Below are 21,557 nucleotides of genomic sequence, written 5' to 3'. Positions count from 1 at the left end.
CCAAAGAAGCCACTCTCCTCTCTGGCTATTGGGATCTGGAAGTTTTTTCCATGTTGTGTGTCCTGTCCTGCATTTTACCGAAGAACACACATAGGATATCACCACCCTAGTGAATGAACGGGTGTCACCACAATGTACACAGTGCAGGGTGTGCCCTGTTCTGCTGGCACCGTGCACACATCCCTATTAGCTGAAGGTACAGAACATAATCAGACTTACTTGACAGCAGTCCAGCCCACCAGAGCCACTCCTTAAGGTACGAGAATCCACCCTGTCCTGTAAAGCAACATTTTTTTTAATATCACAAAGGAACAGTTTTTTAATAATCCATCCCGTGAATTCCCTCCTGTTAGATGATATCAATGCAAATGAAATAGAAAATAGCACAATGAGTCCTGGCTACAAAAAAGTGTAATTTAGCAGGAACCTGGCAGCAGATTCATGCTCCCAGGTTTCTGAACATTGAAGCACTTAAAAGAAGTGATATCACAGCTCACCTCTTCTTCCTCCCTGCACAATGACCTCTGTAAACTGTCCCATTGAAATTAATGAATAGTAGAAGACCATTGCTTGCTATGATCCATATGTCTGCTGAGAAGCATATCATTCAGTGCTGTTAAAAGGAATCTGTCAGCAGGCGTTTTGTATTTAATCTGAGAACAGCATAATGTAGGAGCAGAGAGACTGATTCCACCAATGTGTCGTTTGCTCAGCAACTTGGTGTAGTTTCATTACAATCACTGTTTTACCAGCAGGAGATTATCGCTGCAGGACTAGGTGTCCCATATCAGGCAGTCCAGCTAATCTGTATAACCAAGCCCCATCCCTGATTGTACACAGGAAGTTGCCAATCAGGGATGTGGGCGGGGTTATATAGTACTCACCATTCAGAGCACCATTTGCACCAAGCAACAGTAAATGACATCAATGAAATCAGGGTATCTGTCCCTACATAATGCTCCTCTCAGATTACACAGCAAAAACCTGTTAACAGATTCCCTTTAATGCTTTAATGTAAGTTCAGGCAAAATAGCTGCCCCTATAATCAAGTATAGACAAAAGAAGAAAAACTACTATAAGAAAATAAAAACATATTAGAAGTAAAGAATTTGTATTAATTTCTTGTATTGGTTTTTTTTGAGTCAAAATATTTAGTTAGCATGTTGCCTATAAAATTCAACAAAATAGATCATTTCACCCAATTCCATGAACATGGTTCAATTTCTGGTTATTGTGCCTTTAAAAAAAATTTGGTTTAGACAGCGTGTCAGATAGTCATGCGACTTAATGAAAGTGGCATCACTGAGCCGCTTCTTCTCATACTGGTTAAGGCATATATCCCACTCAACTAGAACTTTATCGCATTCAAACAGTCCCTCACTACTTTCAAGGCCACACTCGCCACAGCAAAACAAACCTACTTCTCATCTCTCATATCCTCCCTGTCTCAAAACCCTAAACAGTTATTCAGCACGTTTAACTCTCTCCTCTGTCCCCCAGCACCCCCTGACTCTTCACTCATCTCGGCGGAAGACTTTGCCTCCATTTTTCAAGCAGAAGATTGATAACATCACAGACGGTTTTGGTCAACAATCCCCAGAGCCCTTCCTCCTAACTGCTCAGCCCTCCTCCTCCAAAACCAACTTCTCCACCATTGCAGAATATCGATTTTCCATTCTACTCGCAAGATCACATCTCACCACCCGTGCACTTGACCCGATCCCAACCCACTTCATCCCAAACCTCACCACTGTCTTCATCCCAATCCTAACCCATCTCTTCAACCTATCACTAACAACTGGTGTCTTCCCCTCAAGCTTTAAACATGCCTCAATCACACCTATTCTCAAAAAGCCCTCTCTTTACCCATCCTCTGTATCTAGCTATCGGCCCATATCACTTCTCCCCTATGCCTCAACTACTGGTACAACACAAACTGTCCTTCCATCTCTCTTCTTGCTCCCTCTTTGACTGCTTACAATCTTGCTTACGGACGCATCACTCCACTGAAACTGCCCTAACTCAAGTCACCAATGACCTATTAACCACCAAATCCAAGCGACACTACTCTGTCCTCCTCCTTCTGGACCTGTCCTCTGCCTTTGACACAGTGGAACATTCCCTATTACTACAGACCCTCTCATCTCTTGGCATCACTGACTTGGCCCTATCTTGGATCTCATCATACCTATCAGACCCATCATTCAGAGTCTCCCACTCACACACCACCTCCTTGCCTTGCTCCCTATCTGTTGGAGTCCCGCAAGATTCAGTCCTAGGGCCCCTGCTCTTCTCCATTTACACCTTCAGCCTGGGACAACTCATAGAATCTCATGGCTTGCAGTATCACCTCTATGCCGATGACACACAGATCTACATATCACCTCTCTACTAACCAGAATCCCACAAGGTCTGTCTGCAATTTCATACTTCTTCTCCACTAGATTTCTAACACTTAATATGGACAAAACAGAATTCATCATCTTTCCCCCATCTCACTCGACCCCCCCCAACGGACCTATCCATTAAAGTAAATGGCTGCTCACTCTCCTCAGTCCCACATGCTCGCTGCCTCTGGGTAGTCCTTGACACTGACCTCTCCTTCAAGCCACATATCCAAGCCCTTTCCACTTCCTGCCGACTTCAACTCAAAAACATTTCCTGGATCCATACATTCCTCAACCCAGAATCTGCATAAACTCTAGTCCGTGTGTGAGCAGGTTGCGGGATGCAGTGACAGACAGAAGGCAGAGCATGAGTTAACAATTTTACTTTAACAGGGGGGATACTCCATGCAGGGAGGTAAACAGTTAAATGGGGAAATGAACAGTTAAATGGTAGAATGCACAGTTCAAAGACAAAGGATATGCAGTGTTGAAGAACAATGGTTTCAATAAAGGCAGTTTGTTTAAGTTAACTTATCCTGTCAGTCGTTTCTCAGACCGTGGGTGATGCTGAACGGACAATAACGCCAACAACGGCGCTCCCCGCTATTCCCCGGCCTCTCCCCTCTATCAATCCCTGCACTGGCTCCGCATTACCAAAAGAGTCAAGTTCAAAAACCTAACCATGGAATACAAAGCCATCCACAACCTGTGTCCTCCATACATCTGTGACCTCGTCTCCCGATACTTACCAGCATGCAAGGTCCAATCCTCACAAGATTTCCTTCTCTACTCTCCTCTTATCTCCTCTTCCCACAATCGTATACAAGATTTCTTCTGCGCATCCCCCTACTCTGGAACTCTCTACCACAACAAATTAGACTCTCGCCTACCATCAAAAAGAACCTGAAAACCTACCTCTCCCGACAAGCCTATAACCTGCAGCAACCCTCGCTGCACTATATTGTTGCTTGACCAGCTCTACCCTCGCCTACTGTATCCTCATCCATCCCTGGTAGATTGTAAGCCCTCGCGGGCAGGGTTCTCTCTCCTCCTGTACCAGTCGTGACTTGTATTGTTTAAGACTACTGTACTTGTTTTTATTATGTATACCCCTCCTCAGATGTAAAGCACCATGGAATAAATGGTGCTATAATAATAATTAATAATAATAATAACATATATGTTTCTGTACCACCTAATGTCTGAGCCTATCATGAGCACACACGTATTATTCTCCTTACCTGCTCTGGTGACTCCTTTGTCAGCCAACCGTAAAAGACCTTTCTTCTTCATGATAAAGCTTGACCCAATAAATAAACTAGAGCTTATCGCCAGTATTAATCCAATATAAAGGTTGTATTTGTTTCTAAACGTGGCAATGCTCAGGTTAGTCTCATTGGTGGACTGGCTGATGTTCTGCAGGACGATGAAGGACGATGGGCTCTGTGAGGAGTTCATGATCTGACACCATGCCTGGGAACCACTGTGATGACACATCAGAGGTAACACGGCCCCTGCAATGAGAAGCACAATCTATCAATACTTATATCAAGCACTACATATCTAAAAGAGGAACTTTTGTGATTACTGTAAATGGCAGTGATAACGGGGACTGGACCTCGAAGAAATGTTCCCACTAAATATATTTACTCTTCTTCTGAATGTTGATCGACGCTCGTGATGTGGAGAGAAAATTTTCTCTTTTATCTCAGATGGGTTGATGCATTATGGTTCTACCTATACCTCTTCCCTTTATCCTCTCCCATTCCTTGGTTCAACTTGATGGACATGAGTTTTTTTTCAACTGTACTATGTAAAGATGCAATGATGAATTATCATTGGAGTCCAATTGATCCCAGGAACAATGGTGCCAAAGTCCCTTCTATAAATGGAGGAGTAGAGCACATTCATTGCCATGGGACTTTAGGAGATAGCCGTTCCATTAATACCATAGACAAGAGTGAAGTACTGGTTAGGCATGATCACCCCTTCCTGTTCTTGCGATCAGTGTGCATCTTAGTGGACTAGTCACCAATGATCATAAATTTATGACATTTTCTGTGAATAAGTGATAAAAATAATTAGTGAGAAGAACCCTTTAAGGCTACACCACCAACTCAAGTAGGTTTCATTATGGTGTCCATATAAAATAAGTAGATTGGGTGGTTGCTATGTGGCAATTGGAGCTATCCCTAGTTGGTCCCATACTCTTTGCTTTTGGGGGAAGAAAAAGTATGTATGACTTTACCCTTCAGGGGAACAGCTTTGATAAAAAACAAGAAGCTGAGGAATTAGCCCAAGATTATAAAAGGACCATAGAGCAGTTAAAAAAAGACCAGGCCCTTCTGTCCTTGGTGTTAAAACCTCATTTGTAGCTCACGCCATGCTACAAAAGCTCAAATTGTCGTTAGCTCTCAACCCCTTCCCAATGATAAAGACTTTAAATAGTCTAATTGTGTTGGCATTCTGCATTCATGACATCAGCTACTAGTCAGAAGGAAATAACCAACAGAATCTGTTGGACAGACCTATTAATTATCGAATTCAGGTTTTTCTTTCAGTCCCATTGCCACAGGTATATAATCTAATATCTCACCCTACAATCTTGCTTTACTAACATCTGTGATAGAATGGGTCGTTCTAAAGAGCTCATTGATTTTGAGTGTTGGATCAAGTCAGTTCTATTTCTCTCCTAAAATGCCACAACCAATTGTGAGTGGTTTTAACAAAAACTGGAATCAACTCAATGACAAAGTGGAGGACCTATAAAGTTAAGAGTAGGGTCGTTGAATGCTCAGGAGCACAGGGCATAAAAGTCACCAACACCCTGCTGACTCAATAACTGCAAGCTCACACTCCTTTGGCAATAACAACAGCACAAAAACTGTGCATCGGGCCTTGGTTATCATGGCCGAGTGGCTGTATGCAAGCCTTACATCACCAAGCATAATATGAAGCATTGGATGTTTTTGTTACATATCACATTGCCACCAGATCAGTGGAAATGTGATAATATTTTTCTATCTGGCTCTCTGATGCACGTGCCTCGGTTTGGAGAGGAGAACGTTACCTGCCTCAATGCACTGTGCCAACTGTACAGGGGTTGGTTCTCAGGAGTTGGCATAGGCACTTAGTTCCAGTAATTAAGAGTAACCGTCGTCACTTAATACTTGAAAATAAAAAAAAGGAATAATATATCTTATCAGAGAAATCTGCTTCTTACTTTGCGAGGACTGATCTTTCATGTTCAAAATTCTCAATATCCGGGAAGAATCAGAATTTGGTGAAGATACATTTTTTTATTACAGAGATGGCAGTTGCTGCTAATAATATTCTTTGTATTCTATGTAGATGGGAGGAGCAGGAGCTTTCTACCCCTCCTTTCTTCATAGAGTCTTATAAGCAGCAACAGCCATCTCCTATCTCAGTAATGTAACAGTAATGCAACTATCTGTCTTCACTGAATACAGATTTTACCCAGAAATTGGGAATTTTGAAAAGTAATGATCGGTCCTTGCAGAGAAAGAAGCAGATTTATTTGATAAGATATGTTACAAATTCTTATTTTGATGAATTAAAAGTTAAAACGATGGTTACTTGCTAAGGCTTCTGCATAGCAAGACATTTTGGACAATTGTTTGCTTCCAACTTTGTAGGAACAGTTTGGGGAAGCCACTTCTCTGTTATAGCATGACTGTTCCCCATTGCACAAAGCAAGGTCCATAAAGGCATGGTTGGGGAAAATTGCTGTTAAAAAACAGTACTCTCTCTTATCAAACATCAGTTTCTGACCTCTCAAATGCTCTGATGGATGAATGGACAAAAATTCCCACAGACCTTTCAAAGAATGCAAAGTCTTCTCAAAAGAGTGAAAGCTATTACAGATGCAAAGCGGGATCCAACTCCATGCCAGGGTAGGTGCACACTACTGTTTTCTCTCTGTCTAATAAAAACGGTCCAATTATGCTGATCAGACTCTGATTAGAGCTAGATCAGAGTGGAATCAGTTTTTCTTGGAGGTGGAGAGATAAGAAATAAAAGTTACTTCACCTTCTCCAGTATGCCAGTCCATGAAAACTATGACTGCACTAGGATGTCATATGTTTTCCATGGACCCATAGACTTGCATTGCTGATTTAGATCTGACACTGGGATCAAACTTGGACATGTCACCAACTTTTTCCTTGGAACACTCGGTGCGAAGGAAAATTGGACAATGTTCATAGCCCCATAGAATAACATCCTTCCGAGGGCTAAACATGAAAACCACAAGCCCTAGGTGTAAGGTACAGGTATTCCAATACTTATGCAACACAATACAATCCTAATTTAATCCTTTTTCTATGAAACTGACCGTACCTCCAACAAGTGATATACTGTAACCGACCCAAGAGGAAATTATCCATGACAAAAAATAAAATGAAATACTTGAAAAGCTGACTGACATCGAAGTTCTACCTCACCATGTCAGAACTGGTTTGAAACAACTAACACTTTGCTGAATCACTTGTAAATTGCTGCTTAATTGCGAAAAACAAGAACAAGTCTGACACCAACAAGAAGTGACATAATCAGGCAAAAAGCAGTACTGTGAAGATGTCACAACCTTTCGCACAACCCGTTACAGGATTACCACTTTATAATGATTTTATATTGACGGTTTAAGGAAATGTTCACCATCTGCGAACAGTGCAGTTCAATTCATCAAGAATTATGTCACAAATAATGATTTTTTTCTGCATATGCAATGTACAGTTAGGTCCATATATATTTGGACAGAGACAACATTTTTCTAATTTTGGTTCTAGACATTACCACAATGAATTTTAAACAAAACAATTCCGATGCAGTTGAAGTTCATACTTTCAGCTTTCATTTGAGGGTATCCACATTAAAATTGGATGAAGGGTTTTGGAGTTTCAGCTCCTTAACATGTGCCACCCTGTTTTTAAAGGGACCAAAAGTAATTGGACAGATTAAATAATTGTAAATAAAATGTTCATTTCTAGTACTTGGTTGAAAACCCTTTGTTGGCAATGACTGCCTGATGTCTTGAACTCATGGACATCACCAGACGCTGTGTTTCCTCCTTTTTGATGCTCTGCCAGGCCTGCACTTCGGTGGTTTTCAGTTGCTGTTTGTTTGTGGGCCTTTCTGTCTGAAGTTTAGTCTTTAACAAGTGAAATGCATGCTCAATTGGGTTGAGATCAGGTGACTGACTTGGCCATTCAAGAATATTCCACTTCTTTGCTTTTATAAACTCCTGGGTTGCTTTGGCTTTATGTTTTGGGTCATTGTCCATCTGTAGTATGAAATGACGACCAATCAGTTTGGCTGCATTTGGCTGGATCTGAGCACACAGTATGGCTCTGAATACCTCAGAATTCATTCGGCTGCTTCTGTCCTGTGTCACATCATCAATAAACACTAGTGACCCAGTGCCACTGGCAGCCATGCATGCCCAAGCCATCACACTGCCTCCGCCGTGTTTTACCGATGATGTGGTATGCTTTGGATCATGAGCTGTACCACGCCTTCGCCATACTTTTCTCTTTCCATCATTCTGGTAGAGGTTGATCTTGGTTTCATCTGTCCAAAGAATGTTCTTCCAGAACTGTGCTGGCTCTTTTAGATGTTTTTTAGCAAAAGTCCAGTCTAGCCTTTTGATTCTTGATGCTTATGAGTGGCTTGCACCGTGCAGTGAACCCTCTGTATTTACTTTCATGCAGTCTTCTCTTTATGGTAGATTTGGATATTGATACGCCTACCTCCTGGAGAGTGTTGCTCACTTGGTTGGCTGTTGGGAAGGGGTTTCTCTTCACCATGGAGATTATTCTGCGATCATCCACCACTGTTGTCTTCCGTGGGCGCCCAGGTCTTTTTGCATTGATGAGTTCACCAGTGCTTTCTTTCTCAGGATGTACCAAACTGTAGATTTTGCCACTCCTAATGTTGTAGCAATTTCTCGGATGGGTTTTTTCTGTTTTTGCAGCTTAAGGATGGCTTGTTTCACCTGCATGGAGAGTTCCTTTGACCGCATGTTTCCTTCACAGCAAAACCTTCCAAATGCAAGCACCACACCTCAGATCAACTCCAGGCCTTTTTTCTGCTTAATTGAGAATGACATAACGAAGGGATTGCCCACACCTGTCTATGAAATAGTCTTGGAGTCAATTGTCCAATTACTTTTGGTCCCTTTAAAAACAGGGTGGCACATGTTAAGGAGCTGAAACTCCTAAACCCTTCATCCAATTTTAATGTGGATACCCTCAAATGAAAGCTGAAAATCTGAACTTCAACTACATCTGAATTGTTTTGTTTAAAATTCATTGTGGTAATGTCTAGAACCAAAATTAGAAAAATGTTGTCTCTTTCCAAATATATATGGACCTAACTGTAAGTACCATTCAGAGATCACACAGAGCCAAGGTACATCTCTGTATAGGAGTCCAAAGGTTCATGAAAAGATACCACTTCTCTTTTTTTGCAACAACTCTTACTCTTGGCTTCACAAAATTGGGTGAGCTATGCTGAATGCAAAATCTTAATTCAGGCAATTTACACCTAGAGAACAACCTTTGGTTGTAGTTTCCTCCCTTTGGGATTCATACTCAGGTAAGGTGCTCATTCTGAATAGTTTAACTATTAGAGTTTATACAAATCGATTCACGAGACTCAGTCCAGAATCCACGTCAATAATCTTTGACCTCTTGACAAGAGGCCAGAGAACTGTATTCTACTTTGCGGCTTTCGCAGCTCTACTTAGGTTAGTTGGCCAGGTATGACGTCACTTGTGCTTCATGCCATCATAATGACATCGCCCCAGAACATATTTCCAAAAGAGGAGTCGAGGATGACGGAGATGGTAGGAGGCAGTTCTCAGAGTTTCCATCCGTTGGATAGACATTATTGGCATGCCTGGCTGCTGAACCAAATTCTGCAAATCGATTTTCATCAATTCTACCAACTATCGTGGTGTATTTACCATAGTGACCCTTTACAGATCTGTCAAAAAGGCAGAGCTGTGTGCATGGAATCTGGATGGGGACACACAGAGTCCTTACTATTCAATGTAATCAAGCTGTAGGCACTCTGTGTGCTGCCATATGACACAGTTCTACACATATGGCTAATGATGAAAAATTGCATACATTTTTGCCTCATGAATTGCTCTCTCCAGAAGGAAAAACATTCTCTTCCCTTATAGGTCCCTGTCAGAGACCTCTCACCCAGCCCAACCAGTTCTCTACTTTTCACTGATGAGAGGCAAACACTCTGAAACACATCTCTGCAAATGTTTTAGCCTTTTACCCTAAGGCATGTGGCAAGGTCCTTTAAAGGGTCGATATTGACTGTTAGGATTTCTAATCCCAATAGGTGTCATTTGAGTTCTTGTCCTCTTCCTTTCTGAAGAGCCATCTCAGAATGATGTTAGCCAATTATGGAGGGATGCCTGAACATATAATTTTTATAGGGACCTCCCTACTCTCCCCCAATGGAGGGCCGGACTCTTTGCTCCCACTGATAGATAACCTACCACCACAGACATCTGGCAATGACGTACTCTACTCCACTTACTTACGTACTTCACTTTCCCAATTGAGAATACATTCATTCTCGGCCAAACTGAGCATTCATGAGTACGGAGTGGAATTGGGATACATAGTTTTTTTGACAAACCACTATCTATGGTTACAAAATACAAGTACTGTACTTTTTATACTATTCTAAATAATAGCACAGTGGTTTGCAAACTTTGTCCCTGCTGCAATGAAACTCTCATAGGGACAGAATTTGCCAGAACTAGAGAAAAAGACATGGACCACCCATGGTCCTGCTGGGGCAGTATCATGGAGGAAGTGGACGCTGCACAGGCCAGCGCCCTGCTGGGGCAGTATCATGGAGGCAGTGGACGCTGCACAGGCCAGCGCCTAATAGGTCAGGGTCTAGCTGATAAGACAGTGGGTTTATACATTCTGATCAAAATGTTAACACCTTTACTCCCAAGGGTGGTTTGCATGTTAATGCCCGGGCCAATTTTTACAATTCTGACCACTGTCCCTTTATGAGGTTATAACTCTGGAACGCTTCCACGGATCCCGGTGATTCTGACATTGTTTTCTTGTGACACATTGTACTTCATGTTAGTGGTAAAATTTCTTTCATATAACTTGCGTTTATTTGTGAAAAAAAACAGAAATTTGGCAAAAATTTTGAAAATTTCGCAATTTTCCAACTTTGAATTTTTATGCTCTTAAATCACAGAGATATGGCACACAAAAAACTTAATAAGTAACATTTCCCACATGTTTAATTTACATAAGCACAATTTGGGAACCAAAATTTTTTTTGTTAGGAAGTTATAAGGGTTTAAAGTTGACCAGCGATTTTTCATTTTTACAACACCATTATATTTTTAGGGACCACATCACATTTGAAGCCACTTTGAGGGGTCTATATGATAGAAAATACCCAAAAGTGACACCATTCTAAAAACTGCACCCCTCAAGGTGCTCTAAACCAGATTCAAGAAGTTTATTAACCCTTCAGGTGCGTCACAGGAATTTTTTGAATGTTTAAAAAAAATGAACATTTATCTTTTTTTCACAAAAAAAATTACTTCAGGTTCAATTTTTTTATTTTACCAAGGGGAACAGGAGAAGTTGGACTGGAAAGGTTATTGTGCAATTTGTCCTGAGTACGCCGATACCTGATATGTGGGGGGAACCACTGTTTCGGCGCATGGCAGAGCTCGGAAGGGAAGGAGCGCCGTTTGACTTTTTCACTGCAAAATTGGCTGGAATTCAGATTGGATGCCATGTCAAGTTTGGAGAGCCCCTGATGTGCCTAAACAGTGGAAACCCCCCACAAGTGACCCCATTTTGGAAACTAGACCCCCCAAGGAACTTATCTACTTATCTAGACATGTGGTGAGCACTTTGAACCCCCAAGGGCTTCACAGAAGTTTATAAAGTACAGTCATACAATTAAAAAATCATATTTTTTCCACAAAAATGATCTTTTCACCCCCAACTTTTATTTTCCCAAGGGTACCAGGACCCCAAAAGTTATTGTGCAATTTGTCCTGAGTACACTGATACCCCATATTTGGGGGTAAACCACTATATGTGCGCATGGCAGAGCTCGCAAGGGAAGCAGCGCCATTTTACTTTTTTGGCTGGAATTGAGATCGGACGCCATGTCGCGTTTGGAAAGCCCCGATGTGCCAAAACAGTGGAAACCCCCCAATTCTAACTCCAACCCTAACCCTAACCCTAATGGGAAAATGGAAATAAATACTTTTTTTAATTTTATTATTTTTCCCTAACTAAGGGGGTGATAACGGGGGGTTTGATTTACTATTTATGGCAGTTTTTATTTTTGGCAGCTGTCACACACTAAAAGACACTTTTTATTGTAAAAATAGTTTATGCATCACCACATTTTGAGAGCAATAATTTTTCCATATTTTAACCCACCGAGTCATGTGAGGTCTTATTTTTTGCGGGATGAGTTGACGTTTTTATTGGTACCATTTTCGGGCACGTGACGTTTTTTGATCGCTTTTTATTCCGATTTTTGGGACGCAGAATGAACAAAAACCAGCGTTTCATGAATTTCTTTTGGGGGGGGTGCGTTTACACCGTTCCGCGTGCGGTAAAATTGATAAAGCGGTTTTATTCTTCGGGTCAGTACGGTTACAGCGATACCTCATTTATGTCTTTTTTTTGTTTTGGCGCTTTTATGCAATGAAAACAATTTTATATAAAAAATAATTATTTTTGCATCGCTTTATTTTGCGAGCTATAACTTTTTTAGTTTTTCGCTGATGATGCTGTGTGGCAGCTCGTTTTTTGCGGGACAAGATGACATTTTCAGCGGTACCATGGTTATTTATATCCGTCTTTTTGATTGCGCGTTATTGCACTTTTTGTTCAGCGGTATGATGATAAAACATTATTTTTTGTTCGTTTTTTATTTTTATTTTTTAAGGGGTTCAATAAAGGGGTTAACTAGTGGGACAGTTTTATAGGGTGGGTCATTACGGACGCGGTGATACCAAATATGTGTACTTTTATTGTTTTGGGCTTTTTTTATTTTCAAAAAATGAATTTATTAGGGAATTTTTTTTTAATTTATTTAGCGATTTTTTATAAATTATTTTTACACTTTTTTTTTTAACTTTACTACATTGTCCCAGGGGGGACATCACTGTTGTTGTGACAGATCAGCGATCTGACACAGGCGCTGCACAGGCTTCCTCAAGCCGGCTCCCTGCAGGCCCCCGAAGGTCCCCGCCACCATATTGGATCTGGGGACCTGCAGGGAAGGGGTCTCAGGGAAGCACGGAGGGAGCGCCGCTGATCGCGCTAGACGTGCTATTCCGTCCTTTGGTCTTAGGTCCCAGGTCACATGGACAGAATAGTACGTCTAATGTAGGAAAGGGGCTAATTAAGTGCCTCGTGTTCAGTTTTGTAAATCTTGACATAGCAATATGCTATTTTAATGGCATGCTGGGTCATGAAGTTACGTTAGATAAGTCAATAGTCAAGAATGTTCATTTGTTGGGGTGATTGGACCGTTCATGCTGGCATTAAAATAATTGTTGTCTGCAGAATTGTTGTAACTTTTGTTGACCAGTTTGTGTATAGGATATCTCTTAGGTCACGTTCACACATTCAGTATTTTATATCAGTATTTGTAAGCCAAAATCAGGAGAGGAACAATCAGAGGAAAAGTATAAGGCCGGGGTCACACTTGCGAGAAACTTGCACGAGTCTCGTGTCTCAATACCCGACACTGCCGCGGGACCCGAGTGGCAGCGGCAGTGTCGGGTATTGAGATGCGAGACTCGTGCGAGTTTCTCGCAAGTGTGACCTCGGCCTAATAGAAACACGTCACCACTTCTATATATTTATCACCCATTCCTAGTTTTGACTTACAAATACTGATGTGAAATACCGACCACATACTGAACATGTGAACGTGGCCTTATAGTCATTATATCAGAAGCTAAACCAGAATTCAGTGACCAGTGTGTGAAGACTTCGACCTCTGGCAATGCACAGCATGTTTCATGTCCTTCGCTGATTTATTATTACAAGTGTTAGCATAAAGTAAATGAGCATAAAGTATCAATATTTCTATGTACCATAACTAGCAGAGTACAAGCAAAAGTCTGGAAAATGTGAACTAACAATAGGAAGCCTAGACATCCTCATAAGCGACTCTTGGAGAGAAATCTGTTTGCACAGAATGCAAATAAGGAAAATGCAAACACATTGCTGTACACATGGGTGAGCAATTAAATCTACCATAAAAATGCATGCAGCCTTGCTAAAATATATACATACACTTAGCATGGAAGATTGACATTCATTGTTTATGAATGTTATGATGCTGGAAAATGTTGTCTGACAACTGTTATCTGAGCTGTTATCATGACCTTTTAGTATAAGGGCAGGTGTAGGCGACCATATAGTATATTCTCTGTCCGGGAACAAAACATCAGATAGCACTTGGACCAATGTTAAGGGCCTGTCACACTAAGCGATATCGCTAGCAATATCGCTATAACGTCACTGGTTTTTGTGACTTTATAGCGATATTGCTAGCGATATCGCTGTGTGTGATACTTACCTCCGACCGCTCCCCCGCTGATCGCGCGAGAACGGCCTGGACCGTGTCATATCGCTGGTCGGGATCGCTGGTGCATCGCTAAGTGTGACAGTACCTTTAGTCTATGGGCCGTGCATATATCCGATCTTTGGAGGAGGAAAAAATCACATTTCCAATTTTGACACGATATTCGGATCGCAGTTGGCCATGCAAGTCAATGAGTCCGTGGAAAACATCAAACTGCATGCCGATGATTTTCACCGACTGACAGAATGGAGAAAATTTGTTTCTCCATCTTCTTCTCATCTGACAGAATTGAATCACAGGATGCTCACACTGATCAAACACTGATCAGAGTTTTATCAGAGTGTGATTTGCATAATTGACACAATTCCGAGAAAATATACGGTCATCAGGAGTTGCCCAAAGAACTTTTTCAAAAAAGAAAATAACATAATAAAATCAAATAAAGATATAACCAAAGACCCACATACATATTAGATAAAAGATGTACACACCAGATAGTCTTAGGAACACCAATTCACCACCTGATGATGGTTAGATGAAAGTCAACCAAAGCCAGCCAAAGTTTTTTGAGTTCCCCTTTTATGCATATAGAAACTCTAACCTGACAGATAGTGTCACAGGAGTGAAGGATCAGGCAACCAGAATTTATACCTCTGATCCTTTTGTTTTCAGGGGAGATAAACTACAGAGCGTTTTCTCCACTCTGCCTATTTAGAACACTTGAACGCTCCACCAAGAAGAGAGATTATGTTATAGTTGCGTGTAGAACGAGAGCTACCTCATGTATATGACCAACTTTAGAGAGAACTGCTGAAATTGTTAAGGATTAGAAAAAAAAAGTCTAGCTGTGCGTGGCATGGCAGCTTAGCTTTTTATTCAAGTGATTGTGATTGTGTTTTAAAACCAGGGACAACCTATTGACAAGCGTAGCACTAGTCGGGGGAAAAAAATACACTTAATCAGGGTTGTAGTTGCCACTAAGCCTTGGAGGAACAGTGATGTCATAGAGTAGAAGAGCAGAACAGCGTTCGAAACCAGAGAAGACGGTAGGTGAGCATATGAACACACTAAGGCTATGTGCCCACGTTAGCGTTTTTAAACGCTCAGGAAACTGATTCCCTTCCCAGAAAACACGCGTTTTATTTCCGCGCGTTTCTTGCACATTTTTTGCACAAAAGACGCGCGTTTTTGACGCTTTTTTTCCGCGCGTTTTCTGAGAACATTGGAAAAGGCTAAAAACGCTCAGCAATGCGGAACTTAATGAGCATGCTGCGTTTTTAGCCGCTAAGTGATTCCTGAGCGTTTAAAAACGCATGCATTGGCACAAAAAGCCAAAAATGCATGCAATTTAATGTGAAGCTTCTTTTAAGCGTTTCTGCAGCATCTGAGCCAGCGCAAACGCTGCGGAAACGCTTAAAAAAGTGCAACGTGGGCACACAGCCTTACACTACATACACTTATACACAGGTTTAGGGAGAAAAAACTTAATGGGGGAACTTCTTTAAGTGGTTCAATAAATTTGGCGCATGTTTAGGGTGCAGTCAGACAGACGTATAAATCAGAACGATATCAGAACGCAGTGCAGGGACCGGGTGACGGCTCTCCCGACCCAATCGTGACAGCTGCATAGAGATATGTGGAGCTGTCATGCTTGGGTGGGGAGAGCCACCAGCCAGTTCGTAGAAACACTGCATTCTGATTTTGCTTCAATTTATACAGACAACTGACTGTGCCCTTAAACCCTCTAATTCACACCATGTTTTAGTGGCTAATTTAGTGCCTGAAATTTGTGGCAAAATTTGGTCCATTTTTCTGAGTTTTGGTTTTGCAGATTAAGACAAGTCAACTTTTTTATGACACCACGTCCTTATCGCCAAAGTCGTGTCTCCTTGTCAGACAAGGCCCCAGAGTGTCTCAAACACAAAATAAATAGGGTGCAAGATAATAGATCAGTTACTACAATGTGATCTAGCTTGGCCAGTTCTTCCAGTTTCCAGTCTCGGTAGTTCACTCAACGTACAATGATTCTTGTCTTGATTTGTTGATCCTGAATAGCAATACCTCATTCCTCTTGAATGTAATAGATATGATTGTAAATCCTTTAGAGAGATGCTTCTTGAACAAGCCTCAACACGACATACACCTAAAGCCGGCACATGATGTATCTATCACACATTTTTTAAACTGATTCTACAACGAAAATGTGCAAAATGTACAAAATATGTGAGTGGGATTTTACAGAATTTTTATTTACAGGCTGCAGAAAATTTAGTACAAATCGGAGAATATTTCTGATTTTTAAACCCGATATCTTCTGGACTGGCTAAGGATGTTACCCACTGGTGAAATCTGTGGGCAACTTTGTGAAAGAAATCACAGCTTTAAAACACAGTCTCTCCTAGATCTTCTACAATAAGGCCTCATTCAGACGTCTTTGTCTCACAAATGAGGTTTTCATGAAAGGAGTATGCACCCATTATATTCTATAGTGCTATTCACATGTCCATTTTTTTCGGACTGAAATAAAGATGCAAGGCATGTTTACCCTTGATTTGGTGGTCAAACGTGTCCATTCAAGTGAGTGCTGTTCATTGAAAACAATGGTTGTCTTGGCCATCAATACAAATTCAAACCTGACGGATATACCAATACTGTTCATCTGACTGTCAGCCATACATGTAACACTCGCGTGGTCGAGCCCGACCTCTGGTTCTAGGAGCTGTATAGTGTAGGATTATGTTATACTGTAGATGTATTTGTTTAGGTTAAATGTCTATAATCAACCACACAAGCCTATATTAGAAGTATTCAGTAAAAAAGGAGAAAAGATGCATTATTTTTTTCTCAAATGGAAGCCTATATGTAACATATACTGTGCAATGCACTGAACGCCGATGGTGAAGGCCTACATCCGGAAATCCTTCCAACACATACCTCAGACAAACCAAGCAAACATACTGAGAATGCCGGAAGTGTCTACCGATGATATGTACACGTTTAATATACAGTATAATTGAATTATTTGCGTTATTAAGATCTTAGTCATTGCTAATGTACTTAAACTGACTTTAGATGCACTCATTAAGGATGCATTTCCACTTCATGATTATCAGGAATTTCTAGAAATGCTTGTTTCCCAGTCATCGTGCAGTGTAAACAGGCAGCTCATAGAGCAAAGCCCTTGTAAGTTGAGTGAAATTATTATTTTGCCTGCTCAAAAAAAAAATCATCATTCTCGGCAGCACATTGTCCTGTGTAAACAAGACTTGCGCTGCCGAGAACAAACTATGCAAATTGAAAGATTATTATTATTTATTTTTAAAGCTCCATTGATTCCTTGGTGCTGTACATAAGAAGAGGGTTTATAGATACATGTAATACATATATTGCCACGTCTGCCAGAGGTCACAGGCTCAAAGAGCCTACTACGGAGAGACTTGGCCCAAGCCACTCCATCTGGCAGACTGCAGAGTAACCACAATCTTCACCACTTAAACCCTGTACAGAGATGGGGTCTTATAACAGGGTCCACTGGATGCTTCCACGGAGGGGCTGCAGTCCGCAGGAGTCAACCAGGACGCGTCACTCTACAGAAGAATATTTTACTCTAAAGGTCAAAATATGCATTAAAATGGTTTTCTATCACTTAATTCATTGCAGGTTCCAATAAAGTTCCCCCCCCCCAAATATATTATTTCTTATTTTGTTGAATTTCATACGTATTTTTCAGCATATATTTACCATCTACACTTTTGGTCTGCAGCATTTTCCAGCTGTTTCCGGACTACATTTCCCATAATGCTGTGCGTTGACGTCTTAGCCAGTTCCTGGTCCGAGAAGAGGAGCCGACCAGCACATCACCAGCAGGTCCAGTCCACGTACGTCATGTCACAGATGACGCTCTGACCATTCAGCAGCAAAGGATCTTGGTTGCACTGTACAGATCATCCTCACAAATTAACATAAAAACTCTCTATGTGCAAAAAGAAAGAAACCTCTCAATCAAGCTGCTCACAGGACTCTTATGCCGATTCTTTTTAAAACCTTTTTTTTTTTCTGAAACTTTGCGACGTTTCAGCTTAAAAAGTAATGTTTTCCTAATGTGGAAGCCTGGAAGTTTTTTTTTACTGCCCATGATTAGGGCAGCATGAATCTTCTAACAGGTTACCTTAAAGGGGTGGTCTGAAGGTGAAAGAAAATGTTATCTAAATCCCTGTCCATAATCTAAGGTACTGCATTTTCTTACATACTTTTTTTTACTTTCTGTCAAAGGATAATTTGTTTGCAAGCCCTAGTGCATCCTGGGATACTCAAGCGAAGCATCAACAGAGCAGGGGGCAGAGGCTGCAGTCACTGTCCCAGCCCCTTCCCCCTCCCTGAAATGAAAGCACCATCAGTGATGCTTGTTTCAGGGGCTGGGCCGGACCCTGCTGTGTCTCTGTGCTGTGCGATGTGCACAATGACAGTGCCCGCTCTCTTATCATCTCAGATCTGCAGTGATTAGCTTTCAACACAGGGTGTTACAATACAGCGCTGATCTTCTGCACGGCGTACTGCAGTAGCAAATAGTATATTACTGGTCGTTTTAGATGCTTGGAGCTAACTTTAAGCAGAATTGGTTGCAAAATTAACAATTAGTTAAGTTACACATGCCTGGGATATATACTGTATTTACTATTTGGACTATTTACCTACAGGAGCTTTTATGAAATCACACTTTAAATCCACTGACATTCAAGGGGTTGTCCAGGCGAAATCAATAAGTCTGCCATCACTCTATGTGACTGCACTGTGTGCTGCAGGGATTCGCCAATTTCTGAGTCTGGGCAGGAGGGTTACATATGAGTTATACTGTACATACTCCCGGCCAGAACTTTTGTAGTGGGTGCAACCTCGCTCCATACATTTTAATGGAGCGAGGTCATGCCCTATAGTTGGCCATGCCACATCACTAGACAGGGTGCAGCCTCGCTTCATACACGTCTACGGAGCGAGGCTGCGCCCACTGGCCTGCAGTATGTATAACAAATACGTACCTTCTAGTCCTGGCTCAGAAACCGGCAAATCCCCACAGCACACACACACACAGATAAAATTGTTTCCTCTGCTCCAGCGTCCAGTGGCGACTTTACACCAATTTAGCACACCAACTCTTGGCCTTGTGCTTGGTGATGTAAGGCATGAAGGCAGCTTGGACATGGCCATGGACCCATAATGTGAAGCTCCTGGTGCACAGTTTTTGTGCTGTTGTTAATGCCAGAGTTTGAGACTCTGTAGTTATGGAGTCGGCAGAGAGTTGGTGACTTTTATGCCATCTGCTCCACAGCACTCAATCACCCCACTCTGTGACTTTACACGGTTTCCGGCTTGTGGCTGAGTTGCTGTGGTTCGTAAACACTTTCACTTTTCTGAATCACTCATAGCTAATTGTGGAATATTTAGGAAATAAAAAAGGTAATCAAATGACTTGTTACAACGGTGATGTCCCATTACAGGAACGCTCTGGTATCGGTGACTCCTATAGAACGAGCCATTCTATTACAGATGTTAGTAGCATCAGACTGCACGGCAAGGGGCAATGTTACACACCGGGGGAAATGGGACTGAATTAAAACCTGAATTCAATGATTAAGGCTACTTTCACATTAGCGTTTCTTAGTGCTGCGCTTCGTGTGCAATAGAAATGCATGCAAAAACGCATTATGCGCTTTGCATGCGTTTGCGTTTTTTAGGCGCATGCGTGTTAACCAGTTTCTAGTCATGTTAATTCTTAAAACGCATGCGATTTCAAACGCAGGTGTGCGAATGTCCTGTGTTCCCATAGACTGTAATGTGTTATTTTGGCGCATTCCGTGTGCAAGCGTGCTCATGCGTATTTTTACGCCGTTGGACAGACCCAAAAATGCAACAGGTTGCGTCGGGCGCGCCTAGACGCACACTACAAAAAACGCATGCGCACAAAAACGCATACGAACGCGTGCAAACGGTAGATTATGCGCCCGCCATGTTAAACATAGGGGCGCATGCACGCGCACGATGCGCTGTGCTAAAAAACGCTAATGTGAAACCAGCCTAAGACGTGTGTCCCAATACTTTTGTCCATATAAAGTGTATCTAGCCTAAAATAAAAAAAAAAAAAATATATATATATACACACACACACACATTATATATATATATAAGAAAAGTAAATAGGCAGTGGTGCAAGGCTTGCCATGTCACTTGGATCCGGTAAAAATCTCACAATGTGACTGTGCTTTACCAGCAATAATGCCACTTTGTAACTGGAAACATGTCAGGATAACTTTACTTTTCAAACTAATGATATTCTTGGTTAAGGGAAAGAAAACAATAAAAGCGTTACCAGTTTTGAAGTAATCGGACATGGCATAGTCAAAAAATTCAAGTTTTAGGCTACCTGCAAGTTAGCCTGGAATGGGGGCTTGTCGCTGTGCATGCACACACCCGGAATGCACTTCTAGGCTAATTTGCATGTGGCTGCAAAGCATGATTTCTCAGCCGCGCCACATTAGAGTACTACAAAACAGGAGTCATTTTTTTTTTATTATTATTTTTTTTTTTTTTTCTTCTAGAGCCATAAGACATTGTGGTCCCAGGTTCTGTTTAAGGGTGTCACTGGGGGTCTCGGAGGTCAAACCTCCGCAGATCTTGTATTTTGGCGTTGTGCCATCACTTAATGAGTTTGGTAACCTCTTCATTCCAAATACACATTTCTGTGTGTGTTTTGTGACTTTTTCTGATTGGGTAGGGTGCAGTGTATTCTGTGCCCCAGGACACGGCGGGGATAACTATAGGCTCATGGATTCCGGTATGTTACTAACAATACCTTAGGTGTTACTTTGGATGACGGGCTCAACTTTCATGTCATAGGAACTAAACTCCATGCAGATCTTGTGGAAAAAGTGATGTGAGCACACACTACAGGTACAGCGTGCCCTGCCCCCATCATTCGCCATGGATCGAGCTTTGCTGTGTACATATGACACACGAGTGCGGGCAGTTCTCGCCCGGATTGATGTCACAGTTTCAGTATGCATCTTGCCCGGCTCCTCCTTGTCAGCCATACCTGACTCACCGCATGAGCTCATGTGTAACCACACACCATGTACAGCACGGGATATTTCGTCACCACCATGGAAATCACATGTACAGATTTATCACTCACCTTTGTGACCAAGCAGTCACGCCATCCCATAGCTACAAGTCAGCCGCTACCTGCATTTCCCAACACAAACAACCACATCACTAAGTGGGAATCAGAGTATTAAACGGCAGCATAAGAACACTATTCACACCAGTCACACGTCAATGACGTAACAAGATGGTAGGATAATGATTGCAGCATGAGTGGTTTTACGGTGGCCGTGCAAATCCCTGATTTTGACTTATTCTGTATATAAAGACCCTGGTCTACGGCTCTGTGAAAATCATGACATCTATGTAATCCGTGATTAAGGGTTCATTGACACGACCAATTTTTCCACGTAAGAGAAAAATGGATCC

General features: G+C 41.7%; 1 protein-coding gene across 4 annotated transcripts in view; it reads right to left on the bottom strand.

Moving 5' to 3' along the window:
• The window catches only part of NIPAL1 (NIPA like domain containing 1), a 94,094-nt gene that overhangs the window by 10,815 nt on the left and 61,722 nt on the right, over nt 1-21,557 (bottom strand). For all 4 annotated transcript variants that reach the window (XM_073583472.1, XM_073583473.1, XM_073583474.1 and 1 more), the window contains 2 exons: nt 3,629-3,901; nt 220-276 (listed from right to left, as the gene is read on the bottom strand). In XM_073583472.1, the coding sequence (XP_073439573.1) occupies nt 220-276; nt 3,629-3,884 (313 nt within the window). In that variant the 5' untranslated portion in view covers nt 3,885-3,901. The remainder of the gene's footprint in view (nt 1-219; nt 277-3,628; nt 3,902-21,557) is intronic.

The sequence above is a fragment of the Dendrobates tinctorius genome, unplaced genomic scaffold, assembly GCF_039654945.1.
Source record: "Dendrobates tinctorius isolate UK_male_01 unplaced genomic scaffold, ASM3965494v1 ptg000079l, whole genome shotgun sequence".
Lineage (NCBI taxonomy): Eukaryota > Metazoa > Chordata > Amphibia > Anura > Dendrobatidae > Dendrobates > Dendrobates tinctorius.
The sequence above is the reverse complement of the archived record's forward strand: the minus strand, read 5'-3'. Positions and strand labels throughout refer to the sequence as shown.